Raw genomic sequence first — 20348 nt, 5'->3', positions numbered from 1 at the left:
TTCCTGGTCGAGAACCGGTTCTTTGGCAGAACTGGATCGCGAGTCGACACCGGCTCCGACACGGCTCTCAAAATGCTTTGGTGGAAAAGGGGCTGCATAATGTAGATCAGACTTTATTCTGATGATAGTCCGAGGTCAGGCCTCATATAACCAGAACATTTCAGTAAAAGCTAAAGACTAACTTTCAGACAACAGGCGAGAAGAAAGTGTGGCGTCAGAGAAGAATCCCACCAGTTATATTAATATCCTGAACATGGAGATGATTATATGTTTTATCATGTCTCTCTGAACGCAGTTTTGCTCCTAGTATTCTGTATCGACTCTTTATTTAAACCTGGTTTGATGGCGGCCATTACGGCTCTGTCTCCCGACACAAACAACTTGCATTTATTCCTTTAGCAGATGCTTTTATCCATTAATCATAGTACACAATGCCAAGTTTATGATATAAACTACAAGAAGCAATAGCAAAAATTCTCCTTTATTAATAGCAATTATAGTGTTTAAACAGTCTTCTAAATAAACAGTGTGCTGTTAGAGAGCAAGACTTGAGAGTTTAAGGGTCTCTTCTCTTTCATTGTTGAATTTCAGGTAGACACACGAGACGACAAAAATGCTTTCGATCTTTTCATCTCGTTTCTCTGGACGCCGAAACACACACACAGTTGAGATGAACACAATTAATGATGGAAACTGACATTAAAGTGTCGCACCCTCATGAAGAGTAACTCGCTTTATTCAGCTGATTATAGTTCATTAAAGAGAAGTCATGTGACTCAACAGCAATATTAGTGTAGTAACAGATCAACTATTGTTTTACACGCGTGGAAACAAGTTCATCTAGAACCTGCTGGAATGAGAAAGACAATCTTACACTTCAGGATCATTTAAAACATGTAAAATACATTTAACTTCTTCAGCTCAAATCATGAACACTTCAGGGTAAAAATATAAAGATGATTGTGTCGTTGAACTGTAACAGCGCTTCATTCACACAGTGTGTGTCTGTTTACTGCTGTTCAAACACGTTTAGGTCGACAAAAACAACTCATATGGGGTTAAACAGGACAGAATTTGAGGAATCAGTAAATAAACTTGTGCACACGATTCTAAATGATGCTTGAAAAATCAGACGTTTATTAAAAATAAGCATTTCGTTTTCTTACAAACATGCAAAAAGTGAACAGGATAAAATGCAAATGAGATGAGTAAAGTTGAACTCAGGCTAAACAATGTTGAGAACTGCTTTTATTAAGAATCAATCTCTGAAAATGTTACGACTGAAAGCATAAATGATCCAATAAAACATTTTTGACACTGATTTCCATAAGTGAAATCATAGAGAAGCGTTCACATGTTGTGTTTCCCTTTATAGAATGAAATATCAAAGATACTCATTTACTTAAAGTTTAAAGTCTGATATGTTGAAGAAAAGGAGTGTCATTATCATCATCATCATCATCATCATAATCTCAGAGTTTCTGGCTGCTGATGGGACTGAAGGGTTTGGACGTTTCGGCCATGAACGCCTCGATCTCCTCCACGGTTCGAGGAACGCAGGTCAGAAGCTCCACGCCGTCAGCCGTCACAGCGATATCATCCTCAATGCGCACCTGAGACACACACACCCGATCATTTAATTTTCTCATATATACACTTTAATTTCCCCCATCTCATCATATACTGTAATTTCAGCACCAGCTCTTTTCTCTCAGGGTGTATTCACACTTGCCTTGTTTGGTTTGATTGAATCGAACTAGTTCGTTTCCCCTCTTGGTGCGGACCTTTTGGGCAAGTGTGAATACAGCAATCGAACTCGGGTGCGGACCAAACCGAACCGAGACCCAGCTGAAGAGGTGGTCTCGGTACGGTTCGTTTACGGTGTGAACATGAACCGACCCAATTGCAAGAGCGCACTGCGTCGAAAGAAAATATTCCGGCGCGCGGTCTGGCCACACGATACTGCTGCGCGTCTTTCTGCACGTCGTGTGTGCATCATGGAATGAATGAATGAAAGAGTGTGTGCATCAGGACATTCACATACAGAGCGTTCTCTAAGACCCCATTTACACCTGGTATTAAAGGACAACTCCGGCGCAAAATGAACCTTCGGTCTAATTACACATTGTTACCTAGTCAACCGTTATCTGAGATTTGTTTTCATGATTGCCGAATGTAAATAGTTTTATCTCTAAAAACAGTTTAGCCTATAACGCTAGTATAACGCTAGTATATAGGGCATAGAGTAATGGCAAATAAAAACTGCTTGTTATTACCACTAAAAAGGCTCAAAATAGCCCCACACTAACACGATAGCATAACAAGAGTCCCTACATTCAAACCGAAGCATTGAGAACTTTGTCAGTGTCCATACAGTTTAATAAGAAGATATTTTATACACACACAGTCAACTTCACGAATACAGGAAGAAGCCATCTTAGAAAAATAGTCTCTACCAGTCGATCTCCGAATGCTAATCCAAGTGCGCTGGTGAGATGTGAATAAGGTGATAAGGTGAGCGCGAACAGTAGGCTATGATTACATACTTAAGAGAAGAAAACGGTTTGTGTTTGTGTTTCTTCTGGAAACAACGGACCATATGAGATGAAGGTCTCGTTCGTGGATGATTTTCCTCCACTTTCCATTACCCCGGTTAAATCACCTGCACCTAAATTGAGACGTGTGGAAGATTCGACAACTGATGCAATTCTCTCCCAGCTTTCCTCCCTCTCTCAACTGATAAACAGCAGGTCAGATGCCTTGGAAAAGTTGGTCAGTGACAACTCCGTGGTGATTGCCGACGTGAAGATGGCAGTTACAGAAAACACCAAGCAGATCGCCGGAATTAAAGATTCCTTTGATGCTGTATGTGCTGAAGTAAATAGCGTTAAAGAGAGAGTCGACCGCTGTGAATCGCTGATTGAGGCTTGCAAAGTTAATACTGACAAAGCTGAGCAGCGTGTTTCTCAATTAGAAGCGTACTCCCGACGCTGGAATCTCAAGCTCTACGGCCTAGAAGAAAACGATCAGCAGGATCTGCGACATGAGTTCATCCAGATATGCCAGCGTCTGCTTCCAGAGGCTAAAACCAAGCTTCCAGATGCCATAGACGTTGTTCACCGCCTCGGCCCAAGGAAACCTGGTAACATTCAACCGAGAGGTGTCATTGCGCGCTTCTCTTCCAGATTCTACCGTGATGCTGTGTGGCGCTCGGCAAAGAACTCCGGCTTCCTGAAGACCAAAAACCTGAAACTGGCGGAGGACTTGTCGGCAGAGGACAGAGAGAAAAGAAAGAAACTGTGGCCCGTTATTGATCAGGCTCGGAAAGATGGCAAGCCAGCTTTTTTCGTGGGTGGTCGTGCTTTTGTGGGTGGAAAGGAAATTTTCCCACCTTGAGACTTTGTAGATGAGGTAATTCTAGTACATAGCTTAAGGCTGTCTTTACTTATGTTCTTTAGGTAATTTAGTCAGGTTTTATTACCTACTATTTATGTTACTGATTCAAAGTTTCTCTTTGGAGCAGAGTTTCAAAAATTGTTCTAACATGCTTGTTATTACATAGCATGTCACTCTATATTTAGCAATATATATATATATATATATATATATATATATATATATATATATATTATTCCGATCGAGGGGGTTAAATAGTTAATTATTTTATAATTACTAAATTGTGTGGGAGTAAATGAAAACAAGTTCCTTTTAGGTTCTCCTTGCATAGGACCCTTTTCATAAAATGTTTACAGTCTGTTTGATTGTACTGATAGGATATGTTCACAAATATCTTATAAGGTTTGCTGTTCTCAGACCCATGTTGGCGCTTTTGTAGAGACCTTATCCTACTTCTATTCTTATACGTTCTACCATTTTTCTGGTCTAGTTTTTCTTGTATTTATTTTTTATTTTCTCTTATGTCTTTATCTATTATTTCTTTGAACACAAGAGGTTTAAGAAACCACCTTAAACGAAAGGCTATATTTTTATACTGTAAACAGCTTAATTCTGATTTTTGTTTTGTGCAGGAATCACACTCAATTGAACAGGATGCTAACTTTTGGAAATCACAGTGGGGGGGTGACCTGTGGTTATCTCATGGATCTGAGCGCTCAGCTGGTGTTTGTATTTTAAAAAACCGCTTTAGTGGTAAAGTTTTAAACTCTGATTGCGACAAAGGTGGTCATTACATATTTTTAGTTTTAGAAATTGCTAGCGTAAACTATATTATAGTTAATGCTTATGGCTTCAATTCTCAAACTGAGAACCACAGTTTTTTTGTTAAGTTGGAAGAACGACTCTCTTACTGGTTATCTAAATTCCCAAACTCTTCTATCGTTTTGGGCGGGGATTTTAATACTGTGTTAGATAATAGCCTGGATAGGTTGCCTGTAAGGATTGCGGATTCCTCTAATTTGTATGTGAAGACTCTCTTACATAGTTTTAATTTAACTGATATTTGGAGAGATACTCACCCACTACAGAAATCTTATACTTGGAGCAACAAATCATTATCAAGACAGTCCCGCATTGATTTCTGGCTTATTTCCAAGGATTTGAAAAATGTAGCTGCGAACATCTTACCAGCGCCCCTATCTGATCATAAGACTATTCAAATTTTCATTCCTTCTCTCTCTCCCAGTTCACCAAAAACCTCTTATTGGAAACTAAATAGTACTCTCCTTAAACACAAGGAAGTGACTTCTAAAATTGAGAGTTTTATTCAGCTTTACTGGGACAAAGCTCAAAGTGAGAATTGTTTTAGCATTAATTGGGAGTTGTTAAAGTATGAAATTGCTAAATTTCTCAGGAAATACAGTAGGGATTTAGCTAAAAAAAGAAGAACAGAAGAAAATGACACTATACTTAAAATTGCTTCTTTAACTTCTAAGCCTTTAGATGCACTTACTGAGTCAGAACAATTGGAACTTACTAATCAGCAGCATAGGTTGGATGAGATATATAAAAGAAAGGCGGAAGGTGCTTTTGTTAGATCTCGCCGTAAGTGGCTCGAAGAGGGTGAGCAGAACTCTGCTTATTTCTTTAGACTAGAAAAGCAGCAATCCAAAAATAACACCATTCATCAATTAAGTATTGATGGAATAATTACTGACGATTCAAAGAAAATTGCCAAGTATTGTGCTAAATTCTACAGTGATCTTTACACCTCAAGATATTGTCCTGAAGATGCTACATGTTTTTTTAATTCTATTCCTAATATCAATCAGATTTCTGAAGCTAACAGTGACTTTTGCGATGCCTTTATTTCTTTAAATGAAATTACTAGTGCTATTAATCAACTAAAAATTAATAAATCACCCGGAACGGACGGCTTTACTGCCGAATTTTATAAACATTTTTCTCTGAGCCTAGTCCCGTTTTTAAAAGAAGTTTTTGCTGAGAGTGTTTATAGAGGTTCCTTACCACCTACATTAAGTCAGGGTCTAATTACTCTCATTCCTAAGCCTAAGAAAGATTCTCTTCTGTTAGATAATTGGCGCCCCATTTCCTTATTAAATAGTGACTATAAGATTTTTGCTCTGATACTTGCCAAGAGACTAAAATCAGTACTAGATTCTATTATTGATGAGAGCCAATCTGGGTTCATGCATAATAGGCATATCTCAAATAATGTGAGATTGGTTTTAGATTTATTAGACTACTCTGAGCTAGTTCATGAAGACAGTTTTATTTTTTTCTTAGACTTTTACAAAGCCTTTGATTCTTTAGAGCATGATTTTATTTTGGAAACCTTAAAAAGGTTTGGTTTTGGTCAGTTCTTCTGCAGATCGGTCCAAACTTTGTACACTAATGGAAACAGTTCTATTAAATTAAGTAATGGTACATCCCCAAGGTTTGATATAAAGCGTGGAGTACGGCAAGGGTGTCCTCTTTCTGTTTACCTCTTCCTTCTCGCTGCCCAACTTCTTAATTTACACATTAAAAACAGTCCTATTAAAGGCATTAGTGTGGCAAATAATCATATTTTAATTAGTCAGTTGGCGGACGATACAGCCCTGTTTCTGGCAGATGCTTCACAGGTTTCAGTTGCGATTAACCTTATTCGCTCTTTTTCCGAAGCTTCCGGTCTCACCCTCAATCTTAGTAAATGTGAACTGTTACCAGTGAATAACTGCTCTGCTTCCGTTGTGTGTAATATCCCTGTAAGAGATTCAGTCACATATCTTGGTGTTCATATCACTAAAGATAGAAAAGCCAGAGGTAAATTAAACTTTTCTCCCCTCATTGAAAAAACTCAAAAGGTTTTCAACCGATGGTTACAAAGAGATCTTTCTTTGAAAGGCAGAGTTCTAATCACCAAGGCGGAAGGTATTTCTCGTTTAACCTATGCTGCTCAGTCATTACATGTAGATAACTCCTTTTGTAAATCTGTCGATAAGATGCTATTTAATTTTTTATGGAAAAATAAAACTCACTATATTCGTAAGTCTGTAGTTCTGAATTCTTACAACAAAGGGGGCTTAAATTTCATAGACTTTAGCTCTCTCAACAACACTTTCAAGATAAATTGGATCAAACAATATCTCAAAAACCCTACTTCCATCTGGAATTTTATTTCTCATTATGTCTTTTCACAGTTAGGCGGCCTAAAATTTATTCTGCTCTGTAACTATAAAATACAAAAACTCCCAGTTAAACTCTCCAATTTCCACCAACAGGCTCTTTTGGCGTGGGCTTTGCTGTACAAGCATAACTTCTCTCCACAGAGGTGTTTTATATGGAACAATTCTAATATTGTTTATAAGAACAAGTCGCTTTTTTACGATAATTGGTTCAATAACGGTATTTTATTAGTCAGTCAACTCTTTAACAAGAATGGTCTACTATTCAGTTATTCAGAATTTCTTGCCAAATATAAGATTCCAATAAGCCCAAGAGAATTTTCAATAGTTTTTGATGCTGTGCCCTCGGGTCTTCATATGTTATTTAGGTCTTGTGATATCTCTCCGCCTTTATCAGTGTCACCTCCAGATCCAACACAGATTCCGTTAGGTAAAGTCTGTTTCTCTACCTATAAAGCTTCAAATTCCAAAATTAGATCTTTGTTTCAGGCGGACCTAGTCTCTATTTCTTCTGCTTCCTTCTATTGGAATAAGTTTGACCTTAACTTAGACTGGGGAAAAGTCTGGTCCCTACCCCAGAAGCTTCTTTTAACTAACAAAATTAAAGAAGTTTCATTCAAGTTACTACACAGGTTTTACCCCACAAATGTTTGCTTAAATAAGTTTAAGAATGACATTGATATAAAATGCTCCTTTTGTGGTTTACATCCTGAAACTATATCACATTTATTTTGGTCTTGTGAATTCACATATAAGTTCTGGAAAGACTTAAATTCATTTATAGTTAAAAATATTCTTCCTGAGTTCTCCCTGTACTACAAAAATGTAATTTTTGGTTGCTTTAATGACTGTGGGAAGGACAGTAGTGCACTCTTTCTAGTAAACCTAATCTTATTCGTTGCCAAATTCCATATCCATAAGTGTAAATTCAGTAATAAAAAGCCTCTTTTTTCTGTGCTAAAAGCTGAAATGGAACAGTATATTTCTACAATCTCTTCTATGCAAAACAAAAAAGCTGTTAAAACTGTGGTTATTTGTAATACTTTTAATGTGTTTATGTGATTAAATGTTTTTTTTTTTTTTATTATTTATTTTTTGATTTATTTTTTTATTTATTTTACTTTTTTTTTTTTTTTCTTTTTTTTTTTTTCTTTTATTACTTTAACTGTACTGTTGATTATTTTTTACACATTTTTTTATTATTTATCTTAATTTTTTGCTACTTTGATTGTAATGCTCTTTACGTTAATAAAAAAAAAAAAAAAAAAAAAAAAAAATGAGATTCTGAACAGTTCAGCGCACATGGATCGGCGTTCATAGATCGACTGATCGAGACTATTTTTCAAAGATGGCTTCTTCCTGTATTCGCGAAGTTGACCGTGTGTATAAAATATCTTCTTAATAAACTGTGGGGGCTATTTTGAGCCTTTTTAGTGGTAATAACAAGCAGTTTTTATTTGTCATTACTCTATGCCCTATATACTAGCGTTATAGGCTAAACTGTTTTTAGAGATAAAACTATTTACATTCGGCAATCATCTCAGATAACGGTTGACTAGGTAACAATGTGTAATTAGACCAAAGGTTCATTTTGCGCCGGAGTTCTCCTTTAAAATGCGATCTGTATCCAGATAAGTTATCGAGATTATTTTAAAAAAAACGCATGTTAATGCAAGGTGTAAATACGTTGTGATCGGATCTGCCTGACCACATCTGGAGGTAGTCTGGCTCGCATTGTGTCCGGATCTTTACTAGGTGTAAACGCAATCTGGTTGTTGAAACCGCATATGTATATTTTACTCCTCCCAAAAATGCTAAAAAATAAAGTAAGAGCGTGTTATATAGGCTATATGTCATGTTACAGTCAGATGCGACACGCATCACCGCAGATGAGCAGCTGAGCGTCTATTCAACGTGCAAACATCCCAAATAAAAGTGAAAGTAAGTCACAGACGCAGTTAACACACAATCATCTTCAAGTAAAGAAACGAAATTTTCTCACCAGGGCTGTTGTCACTCTCTCTTATTAATGTCTTTGATTTGAAAATTAGCTGATGATCAATAAAATGCATGTCAGATCTGTTGCTTTTGGTGGCGTGCAATCCAATAAATCTGCATATAACTTGAAGAGTTGAAGATCGGATTTATATCCGTTTTGCAAAAACACATTTATGTGGCCAGGTGTAAATGGAATCGGTACTTATTATCCGGATAACTTATCTGGATACAGATCGCATTTTAATACCAGGTGTAAATGGGGTCTTAGTTAAATCGCGCATAGATCCAAAAAAAAAAAGCATTTGCAGTTCATAATGTAAGGATAGTTACAATACAAGGATGATGATGCGTTAATTTACGTTAAACTGGACAAACTTAACGTTAATCGCAAGCGTTAACATTGACAGCACTTGATAGCAGTATATACAATACGAATCTCATTATTTGAATGAGTGAACATAGCCCCTCTCTCTTATAAACTTTATACCTTATCCGTCTTCTGCGAAGTGCCACTTGTAACGCAAAGTTGAGATGTTCCCCAGAGATACAAAAAAACAGTAGATGGTCGAATGAAAAGATGCACGAGAGACGAGAGTTGTCGTATTACCGCGCGCTTAATAGAGCCACTCAAACGTTACACTCGTCGTCTTCTCAAAATCCGAATTGCAACGTCGTATAGATGACATTACTCAGAGTCATTAGTTTCTTCTAGGGCTGTGCAAAAGTTAATTGCGATTAATCGCATCCAAAATAAAAGTCTGTGTTTACATAATATATTTGTGTGTGCTGTATATAATTATTTTGTATATATAAATACCTATGCATGCATGTATATATTTAAGAATTATTTGCGGTTAAATTCTGTATATATTTATAAATACATAATCTATATTATATAAATATAAATATTTTATATATGAATAACATATTTTCTTAAATATATACATGCATGTGTGTGTATTTATATATACAAAATAATTATATACAGCAGACACAAATATATTATGTAAACAGAGACTTTTATTTTGGATGCGATTAATCGTAATTAACTTTTGCACAGCCCTAGTTTCTTCATATTGCATTTGTACAGAATAACACAAAATTAGTAAAAGAACAAATATTGCAGTAGGAAATATCTCCATGCTGAGCCTTTTTTGCACTTTCCTTACTTGATATTCCTTGTCCAATGAATGGACGACCTTAGCACACCTGTGGTTTTGTTTACAAATTTTGGTTCACTTGCAAAAGTGGTCCATTACCATCATTGGTATATTGTTCATTACCATAGTTGGCATTGTTTATTCTTCTTAAATTGTTGGTAATGTTGTTATAATAAATTCTTGTGGCTGTGGTAACGCCACCATGAAACAACCTATGTAAACAATCCGTGACCAAAGTAAACATGAAGCTTAATGTATTAATCACCAAGTGGTGAACTGGGGTGGGATTAAATAAGTTTTCTTCTTCCCACTCCCTTTCAGACAGAATTCGATTTGTTTTGTTTGTTGTTTTTTTGTTTGTTTCTTGTTTCCTTTTGCACTGTATGACTTAACAAACATTTTGTCTGCCTTGTACTTTTGTGCTATTGCCTGAAAAAGAAAAAAAAAAGAGCAGTGTGAAAACGAACCGTACCAAAAAATAAAAAAAAATAAATAATGATTTGGTCCGGACCAAAGCAAGTGAACAATCGGACTTTCCTGGTGTGAATACACTCTCAGTGTCTGAAACGCTTCAGTCTCTCTAAGCTCCGCCTCTCTGAGAGCTGCTCTGCTGTGATTGGCTCATTATCATATCTGACTCTCAGTGATACGAACAGTAACGATGGCGTGGGTTTCACCGTATCAATCTCAGAAAAGCCGAACTCTTCCAGTCTCAGATACACTAGTGTTTGAGGGCGGAGCTAAGAGACGCTGCTCAGCCAATCAACACCACAGGCTGGCATTATGCTAATGAGTTCAGCATGAATACTGACGACTCGTTTCAGAATCACGTCTTTCTTTTAGGAGACAAAACGACATTTATCTGCACTATAAAACATTCACACACAGCATGAAAGTTAATATTCGAAACAGCATAATTGGGGCACAATAAAACCTGAACATTCAGAATGTTTACATATATCAAATCTGAATCTGAAACTCTGAAGTCCTTTTAATTATAAAGTAAAAGAAACTGTTGTAACTGTAACTTGTAACTGTTTTCTTTATTTCACATGTAAAAAAAAAACATCTTAAAGATGTTTGTTTAACTTTTTGATTCAGTTTTAAATATTCTGTTGGTTGTATTTTATCCCAGCTTTTATGTAGTGTTAAAAAACTGAAACAGGAAGTGCTTCTGGACCAGTGTTGTTTACATCTTGTGAAATGGTCTATAGTGTATTGTATATAATGTATGATTTATATTATAGCATATATATTGACACATCAACAAAATTATCAGCAAAAATGCTTTGGTGTTAAAGAAAGGACTAGTCATGAAGTGATGTGTATCTGTGTATCTGCTGTCTGTAATGTGTGTGTTATTAGTAAGTCTGACCCCGCCGAAGCCGCGGAAGCGATTGAGGACGTCTCTGTTGATGAAGCCGCACTGAGTCGAGGAGTCGAGCGCTTTATCCAGCAGGTGATTGATGAAATATATCCCCGGCTCCACCGTGAGGACCATCCGCTCCTGCACCACACGACCCATCCGGAGACTCTTCAGCCCCGGCTCGTCCACGCGCTCCACGCCCTGAACAACACACACACAGTTCAGAAACACAGACACTTAAAATTCTACCCGCTAAATTGAAGCGTTCTTACACAAAAAAATTATATAAAAAATTCACAGACAACATGTGTTCACATTCATCGCAAAATTCAAACGGGATTAGAAAATAATTATTTTCTCTCATTCACTTGCATTGACGATTTTTCAACCTAGAGGTCCAGCGGGGTTAGTGGGGGTTAAGAGGTTAGCGACCCCTGGTGGCGAATTTTATTTGTTATAATTTTGATGATTATGGATTACAGTTTATGAGAACCCAAAATTCAAAATTAGACTATTGTGAAAAAATCTAAATTATAACAAATAAAGGCTTGAAATATCTCAGTTCGCATGTACACTCTAAAAAATGCTGGGTTGTTTTAACCCAACTTTGGGTCAAATATGGACTAACCCAGCCGTTGGGTTAAATTTTTACATTACATTTTTAACCCAACATTTCGGGTTTGCCCATATTTGACCCAAAATTGGGTTAAAACAACCCAGCATTTTTTAGAGTGTAATGAGTCTATATAAGTATATTAGTTTCACCTTTTAAGTTAAACGATATTCTCATTTTTCGAGTTTCACCTGTAAATTAAATAGAGAAAAAAAGTGTGTGAATGTGAATCTGAGAACGCACCTCTGGATATCCTCCCACGTCGTGGACGTCGATGCCCAGTAGGTGACCCAGACCGTGAGGCATGAAGACGGAGCCCAGATGGACCTTCAGCATGTCCTCCACGGACCCGCGCAGGATCCCCATCTTCAGCAGCTCCTCCAGGTGGATCCGGTCCGCCAGACGGTGCATGTCGGTCCACTTCACACCTGACCGGCACATCAACACACCACTGAGACCACACCCTCATCACATTCACATTTAGCACACGCCGTAGTCCAAAGCGCATTACAGACGAGGACTACAGCGAGAGAGTCATCGTGAAGAGGCTAAAACAACACAAGAAGAGCTCGAAATCAAAGTTCAGGCATTGCTTAAGTAGCAGAAGACAGACAGGGGACGATTAAAGGACAAGGGAAGATTACCCTGAGGTCAAAGGTCATTTTACAGCGGCGGACTGACGCTCTCTTCGTCTTTAAACCAAACACACACAGTGTCTATTTGTCTTTTTAGGCTCAATTAAAGGCTGTGTGCTACCATTTAAAAGTTTGGAAATTAAGAAATTAATAATTTTATTCAATAAAGACGCATTACATTGATCAAGAGTGACTGTAAAGATATTTATAATGTTATAAAAGATTGTATTTCACAAATATGCTGTTCTTTTGAACTTTCTATTCATCAAAGAATCCTGAAAAATAAAATGCATGAAGGTTTACACAAAAATATGATGATTTTAAATGTTTTTAACACTGATAATAATCATAAATGTTTGCGTCAGATCATCATGATTTCTGAAGGGTCATGTGACACTGAAGACTGGAGTAATGATGCTGAAAATCACAGGAATAAATTACACTTTACTGTATATTACCATAGAAAACAGCTGTATTAAATTCTAAAAATATATACATTTTTTTACTGTATTTTTTGATCAAATAAACACATCTGGTGATACCCCAACCTTTTGGCTGTTAGTGTATATCAGGCTTTCTGCTGATAGTCTAATAAGTGTGTGTCAGGAAAAACACAGTTTTGCTGCTGGTGTGTGTTAGAGTCTCGGAGTGTGTACCGGGTTTGATGGCGTCCATCACGGCTCGAGAGGACTTCAGCACGGCTTCATAAACGGCTCTCTGGTCCGCGCTGAACTTGCCGTTGGCCGGGAAGGAGCAGGTGATGTCGGAGGAGTAGCAGTAATACTCGCCGCCCATGTCAAACAGACTGACAGGAAACAGCGCTTACATCATCATCTGTGTTTCCATACTCTAGTCAAGACACCTTTATTCACAGCACTTCTTACAGTACAGTGTTTCAGAGCAGAAACAGAAAAATAATGCAACAAAGTTTGTTTTTTTGGAAGCGTATTGCATTCACAAAATGACTACTTTGTTTTTCTGAATTAATGAGTTAATTATCTCAGAATTATGAGATTTATGATCTTTTCAGAATTATGATCTTTTCATAGAAAAGAAAGTTTTTGCTCTGTTTTTTCTGAATTAATGAGTTAATTATCTCAGAATTATGAGATAATTGATCTTTTCATAGAAAAGAAAGTTTTTGCTCTGTTTTTTCTGAATTAATGAGTTAATTATCTCAGAATTATGAGATAATTGATCTTTTCATAGAAAAGAAAGTTTTTGCTCTGTTTTTATGAATTAATGAGTTAATTATCTCAGAATTGCGAGATCATTTTTCTTTGGAAAAAGTTTTTGCTCTGTTTTTCTGAATTAACGCTTTAATTATGAGATAATTTTCATGGGAAAAAAAGTTTTTGCTGTTTTATGAATTAATGATTTAATCATGAGATAATTTTTCATGGGGAAAAAAAGTTTTTTGCTCTGTTTTTCTGAATTAACGATTTAATTATGAGATATTTTTTCATGTAAAAATAATTTTTGCTCTTTTTTGAATTAACAATTTAATTATGAGATATTTTTCATGTAAAAATAGTTTTTGCTCTTTTTTTGAATTAACAATTTAATTATGAGATATTTTTTCATGGAAAAAAGTTTTTGCTATTTTTTAATTCGTTTAATTATGAGATCATTTTTCATGGGAAAACAGTTTTTGCTCTGTTTTTTCTGAATTAACGCTTTAATTACGAGATCAAACTTCATGGAAAATAAAGTTTTTGCTCTGTTTTTCTGAATTAACGAGTCAATTATCTCACAATTATGAGATATATTTTTCTTGAAAAAATGTTTTTTTCATTCTGTTTTTATGAATGAATTATTTACTCCTAATTTTTGAGATAATCAAGTCATTAATTCAGAAAAAGCAGTGCATGATTATGAGTATGATTATGATTCATGCAGCATTACAGGTCAGAAGACTATAGACTATTAGTAACTTTGCAACTACATGTCAAGTCTCATTAGAGTATTAGTAGACTGTTAAATTAGGGGTCAAGTTATTAGATTAAGTTGACATTTAATTGCCAAGTTACTTATAGTTAGTCAAATATCCATCAAAATAAAATGTTAGCAGATATTTAGCATACTACTAATAATATCAAGCAATCTACTAATACTCTAATGACAATAAGTTAACATGTAGTTGCAAAGTTATGGTTCGTAGAATGTCAACTATCGCTAATCTTTATATTAATTAATCAGTTTTTAGATATTGAAAATGGATGCAAGTATCACCAAAAAAATAAAGCTTCAGGAAAAGACATATTCATACCCCATTTCCCCTTTTTATATTATAGATTTCAACACAACTTAAAATGTTATTTTTTCAATATACAGGATATTAATGCAATAAATGACATTTTTATATTTCCACTAAACACTGAAATTCTGTCATTTCCTTTGAAGAAAGTTTTGTTTATGAATATTGTATTTTGATGCAAGCTTTCCAAATAAAGCTTAAAACTGATTTAAACATAGATGTAAATATTATTTGATTATAGTAAATCAGCTTCTACTTTAAATCATATCTCTTGCAGAAAGTGAAGTGTGTGTCGTGTCCACCAGGGGTCAGTGTGAGACTGCTCATAGAGACACCATAAACCCTGAATATTACTGAATCCCTACACTGACTGTAAACCAGCCGACACAGGACATGACCATCAAAGTAATGAAGAAATGTGTGTGAAAGAGGCTCATCGTGAACTCACCACATGTCTCCGTCCTGGATGGTTCGGTCATTGGGAGAGCCGGCGTGTCCGTAATGCAGGACGGAGGAGTTATTCCCACTGTTCACACACAACCAAACAACTCAAATAATTACCATATCAAATGAACATCATCGATCTTTAAATCTATAATGATGTTCAGGCAGTTCCTCAGTGACAGATGCATTATGGGTAAAAGCGTTTCAATGTTCATGAGCGTTCACATTAATACATATTTTGACTTTAAAAAGTATTAAATTACACTTCACCCCCCAAAAACAAGTTATTATTCACTAAATATCATAAGAAGATCTGCAGATATAAAACAGAAGCAATGTTTGGGTGTGTTATCATATCACACAATCACATGATTTCAAAACACTTAAATAATGTCATATAAACTTCATTTTATAGAAGTGCGATCACATTTTTAGGTGAACTGTGGATTTAAGATTGAATCCAAAACGTGTGTGTGTGTGTGTGTGTGTGAAGTTTATCATCAGTCCAGATGTTCGCTGTGATTGAACTGATTTAACTCAGACACATCTCATGCTCTGGGGACACAATATCAGATACTAAGAGTCTCTCACTAACAAGACACACACACACACACACACACACACACACTAGTCATTTCCTCTGGTCAGTGTTATTGCACAGTAAGCGTGTGGTCAGTGCGACCGTAAGCCCCAGTAACAGCTTCAGTAATAGTGTTGTACTTTCCACAAATGCAGGTGTACGAGGTCACACACACACACACACACACACACACACAGTAGTGTTGTACCTTCCACAGATGCAGGTGTACGAGGTGTGACGCATTCCTCCGCGAGAGTAACAGTAGTGCTGGAACAGACTGAAACACACACACACACATCAGTCATGAAACACAACCGAGAGAAAGACAAAAGCTCATTAATATTCAATGTCAACAACATAACTCATTAATATTCAGTTCAAATAACCCTTTTTTCAACTTCTGCAAGTATAAGTGTTGCTAAACCCGGAGTTAAAGTGTTTCTGTCTCGGGTTAGTAAAACAGATTAGCTCAAATCAATGATATTGTATATTAATTACAGACGTATGAATATTGCACATGGAGCCAGTGTTGGCCAGAACTGAGGAGAGAGCAAATAATAATCGACGACGCTGTTATTAGTTTCAGATGATGTCATACACACACACACACACACACACACTCTCAAACTCTCACACTCTCTCATACACACACGCACACTCACACTCTTTCATACACACACACACACACACTCTCACACTCTCTCATACACACACACACGAGTCTCAGAATAACCCCGCTCGCCCAGAGGAGAGAGTGTGTGAGTGGGCTTGTGCTTTTCTTTGAAACGCTTCCATTCCTCCGGCATCCCAGACTCCTCTCCTCCTCCGGCATCGGGACATCACGCCAGACTCACACACACTGATCTCGCTCCAAGCCCAGGGCCGAGGGACACGGCAGTCTAACCAGACTCACATGTGGGATCAGCTCCACTGCTCTCTGACACACACACACACACACTGAAAACAACGCAACATGATCTCTAACAACAGTAGCAATCTATAGTATCAAATCTCTCTTAGTTTTAAAACTTGGATTCACAAAAGCCTTTTTTTAAGATTTACGAATTTCAATTTTATGGTAAAATTCCATCAATTTAAATGGAATAATCCTTACATATTATTCATTTCATGAATTGGGAATTGTAAACGAGTCACAAATAATTAGAGCTTAAAACATGTTGTATTAATCCTAATGGAGGAAGGGAACGCACCGTTTAGTTTGTGATTCGTATGCATAAATAAATAAAAAATGAAAATGTTTTTTTTATGAATATAAAAATATGCATGAATATTATGAATATGTAATTTATGAATATGAATCACACAAACTAAATGGTCCATTCCCCTTGCTCCATTAAAATTAATAGAAAATGTTTTTTTTAGAGGATTTTTTTCCCTACCCATGATGAGATTTTAATTTAGTATTTCAATAATTTAACCACAAATTCAAACATTCCTGTTCTCTAATGACGAATAATGGTCAAAATTACTCTCTGTAATTATAACTACTGATATATGATAAGAAAAGACCCAAGTGTTACATTTTTTAGATTTAATAATTACTTTAGAAATATTAAATAGTACATTCACATAATTTAAATAATTTTAGTAAGTGTTTTTTTATTGTTTTTTTTTTTTAAATGATTTAAATATTTTTTAAATGTATTTTTAGTAAGTTTTATTTTTTTATCATTTTTATTTTAACAGGTACACAAATTACTTACTGTATTTTTTTTTATTATTTGGAAATTACATTTTTTTTTAGATTTAATTAATTTTTAGTAAGTGCTATTTTGACTTTAAATCTTAAATATGTAAAGTTAAAATGAATAATTTGTAAAATAATTATTTTATATTTATATAAATTTTTACATTTATATAACAAATTACTTACTATAATTATAACTACTAATATATAATGAAAAGACCCATTTTATATTGACATATTTAAGATTTTTTAATTTCAGCAAGTGTTTTATTTTGAATGTTATTTTTAAATTATTTATTTAATTAATTATTTTTTTGTTTAATATTAAAACAAACATGAGTGTTTTAAAAATAATAATAATTTAAATTTAAATAAATTAAATTTTTTTGTTTTTTTTTCTTTATTTTTATCATCCACTCACGAACACCCAACAGTCGAACCCCAGTTTGTGAAACCCTGCTTTAGAGTAATGTGGACTGATGTCCCATCATGCTCAGTTGTTTCGGTCTGTGATGCACCTGTAAGGTGTATTATCACACACACACACACACTGAGTGCATTACACAGTCTCACCATCTGTGTTTCCTCTTAAATGAACAATCACACACAGCTTTCACACGCTGTCCTGTCAGCTCCTCAACATCGGGACGGTCGTGTTCACAGAAACCTGCTCTAAACACACACTGCAGAAGCCGAACTCATGCACAGGTGTGACGATGAATATCTAAACACACAAGACAGAAGTCGAACTCATGCACAGGTGTGACGATGCATAATTCATTCTGCCTGAACATGTCTAATGACTCCTTTTGCGGACCCAAAAATGAATACCGCATCCTTATTTGACAGAAATGCTTGAGCACCGTTCCTATAAATCCACTTTGACCCCTGTGTGCTTCCAAACTCCACTGACTTTCTTCACTAGAGACGCTTTAAGACTGAATCAATGAAGCTGAACGGAGACGCATGCTGAATTCACGCTCCAAAAAAGCGTTGCATGCAATTTATGCTTCACGTCATCCGTCTTACACACACTGGTGTCAAACATTTAATGCTTTAGTCAATAGAGCTCGGGATCGTGTCGTCACGTCGCAATGCATTGTGGGAATCACGGTACGGAAGTAGGCAGTAGGTAATTACAATTGTAACGTTTGATAATATTAGGTTTAATTGAGGTTATTTTAATTGCTGTATTGTGAACTGCTCACGATCGACGGGGCAAACGCCTCATAAATCATGTTAGGTTTTTTTTAGCGCTGTCAAACGATTTATTAAAAATATTACAATTTTATTACATTTTATTAAAGATTTATTAAAATTATTAAAATATTTAATTGCGATTAATCGCGATTAATGTCATAGTTAACTTATTTTTATCTATTCTAAATGTCTTTTGATTTCTTTTTGTTACATTATTTTTTTTCTCATTTTAATGCTCTTATCAACATGGAAAAGTGGAGTTCTTCTCTAAAATGAAGCAACTATTTACCAAGTTTATTTGGAATAACAGGAGGCCAAGGTTGAGGCTGTCACTTCTTTACTTGCCTTATGAGAGAGGAGGGTTACAACTGCCTAATTTACAATGGTACTTTTGGGCTGCTCAAATTAGAGCTGCAATGTACTGGTTTTCCCCTGAACCTTACTTACCATGGGTACAAATTGAAAGTATTTGCACTAAAGGCATGCGACTTGACACTTATTTATACTCTGCATCTGTCAAAAAATTGAGGCGGCTCACTGATAACCCCTTTGTAAGAAACACAATTAATGTCTGGCATAATGTACAGTCAATTCTTGGTGAATCTACTCTTTTCTCGAGCTTTTCACCAATATGGGGGAATGATAACTTCTCTCCTGGGAAAAAAGACCAAGGTTTTAAAATGTGGGCAACAAAGGGCATCTGTAAAGTTATGGATCTATATAAGGAAAGTAAACTAGCTTCCTTTGAGGAACTTAGTAATGAATATGGTATACCTCGGACACATTTATTTAAATATTTACAGTTAAGGAGTTTTGTTTATGCACAGACACACTCCTATACACAACCTCAATTGTCCATGTTAGAAAATCTAGCAGTGAATAACTGTACTGGCAAGGGCCAGATATCTTTACTCTATAACATTCTGGTTAAAAACCATAAAGACTCTACTGAGCATAAGAAAACCCAATGGATAAATGACTTACAAACAGATATCTCAGAGGAGGATTGGAGAGAGATATGCTCTAGATCGCAACTCCTAACAATAAATACCCATCTCAAACTGATTCAATATAATTGGATTATGAGGACTTATGTTACTCCCGAAAGACTGAATAAGATGAATCCAAATATTCCTGATATTTGTGTTAAATGTAATGTCGAAAAGGGCACCTTGTTTCATTGTCTGTGGGACTGCCCTGAGATACGAAAGTTCTGGAATGAGGTTACAAAATGTATTTCTAAGATGACCTTAAACCTAGTGCCTGACGATCCTGCACTTTGTATTCTTAATTTGTATCCAAAGGACTGTATGTTAAACCACAAAGAGAGGAAAATCACAGACCTATGTTTAGTACAAGCTAGACGCTTGATCTCTCTCTGTTGGAAAGATGTCAAGAGCCCTTCTATTGGTCGATGGCTGAAAGAATTATCAACATGCCTTATCCTTGAAAAGTTAACATACACAATGAAAAAGAAATCAGCCGAATTTAAGGAGATCTGGAATCCCTTTCTTGCATTTTTGGAGAATTGTGAGGCCGAGGAAACTCTGGAAACTTGAAGGTCATATATACCTAATTGCCTGTATTTCCTAAGCTATGTATGATTATTATATAATGTCGTTATCCAGTGCGTTGTTTTTTTTTTTTTCTTTTTTTTTTTTTTTTTCTTGGGGGTGGGGGGAGTGGATTCTTTTCTTTTATAGTTTGATTGTTAAACGCTTTGTTAAATTTATTTGTTAAATGTAAATGTAATCCTTGTTAATTGTAAAAATTCAATAAATACATGTTTAAAAAAAAAAAAAA

At 35.7% G+C, this 20348-nt stretch overlaps 2 protein-coding genes across 2 annotated transcripts in view; one reads left to right on the top strand and one right to left on the bottom strand.

The window, feature by feature from the left end:
* Positions 1 to 1114: 1114 nt before the first annotated feature.
* pepd (peptidase D) overlaps positions 1115 to 20348 on the bottom strand; it is a 75731-nt gene continuing 56497 nt past the window's right edge. Inside the window, exons 10-15 of the mRNA XM_039683933.2 lie at positions 15846 to 15914; positions 15062 to 15139; positions 13013 to 13161; positions 11965 to 12149; positions 11118 to 11309; positions 1115 to 1613 (exon numbers count right to left, since the gene is read on the bottom strand). Of these exons, the coding sequence (XP_039539867.2) occupies positions 1473 to 1613; positions 11118 to 11309; positions 11965 to 12149; positions 13013 to 13161; positions 15062 to 15139; positions 15846 to 15914 (814 nt within the window). The 3' untranslated portion in view covers positions 1115 to 1472. The remainder of the gene's footprint in view (positions 1614 to 11117; positions 11310 to 11964; positions 12150 to 13012; positions 13162 to 15061; positions 15140 to 15845; positions 15915 to 20348) is intronic.
* On the top strand, positions 2605 to 3519 carry LOC120487501 (uncharacterized). Its single transcript, XM_089116663.1, has one exon. The coding sequence runs from the start codon at positions 2605 to 2607 to the stop codon at positions 3394 to 3396; it is 792 nt and encodes a 263-aa protein (XP_088972789.1). The 3' UTR covers positions 3397 to 3519.

Source organism: Pimephales promelas, chromosome 10 (genome assembly GCF_988280905.1).
Source record: "Pimephales promelas chromosome 10, fPimPro1.hap1.1, whole genome shotgun sequence".
NCBI classification, from domain to species: Eukaryota; Metazoa; Chordata; class Actinopteri; order Cypriniformes; family Leuciscidae; genus Pimephales; species Pimephales promelas.
The sequence above is the reverse complement of the archived record's forward strand: the minus strand, read 5'-3'. Positions and strand labels throughout refer to the sequence as shown.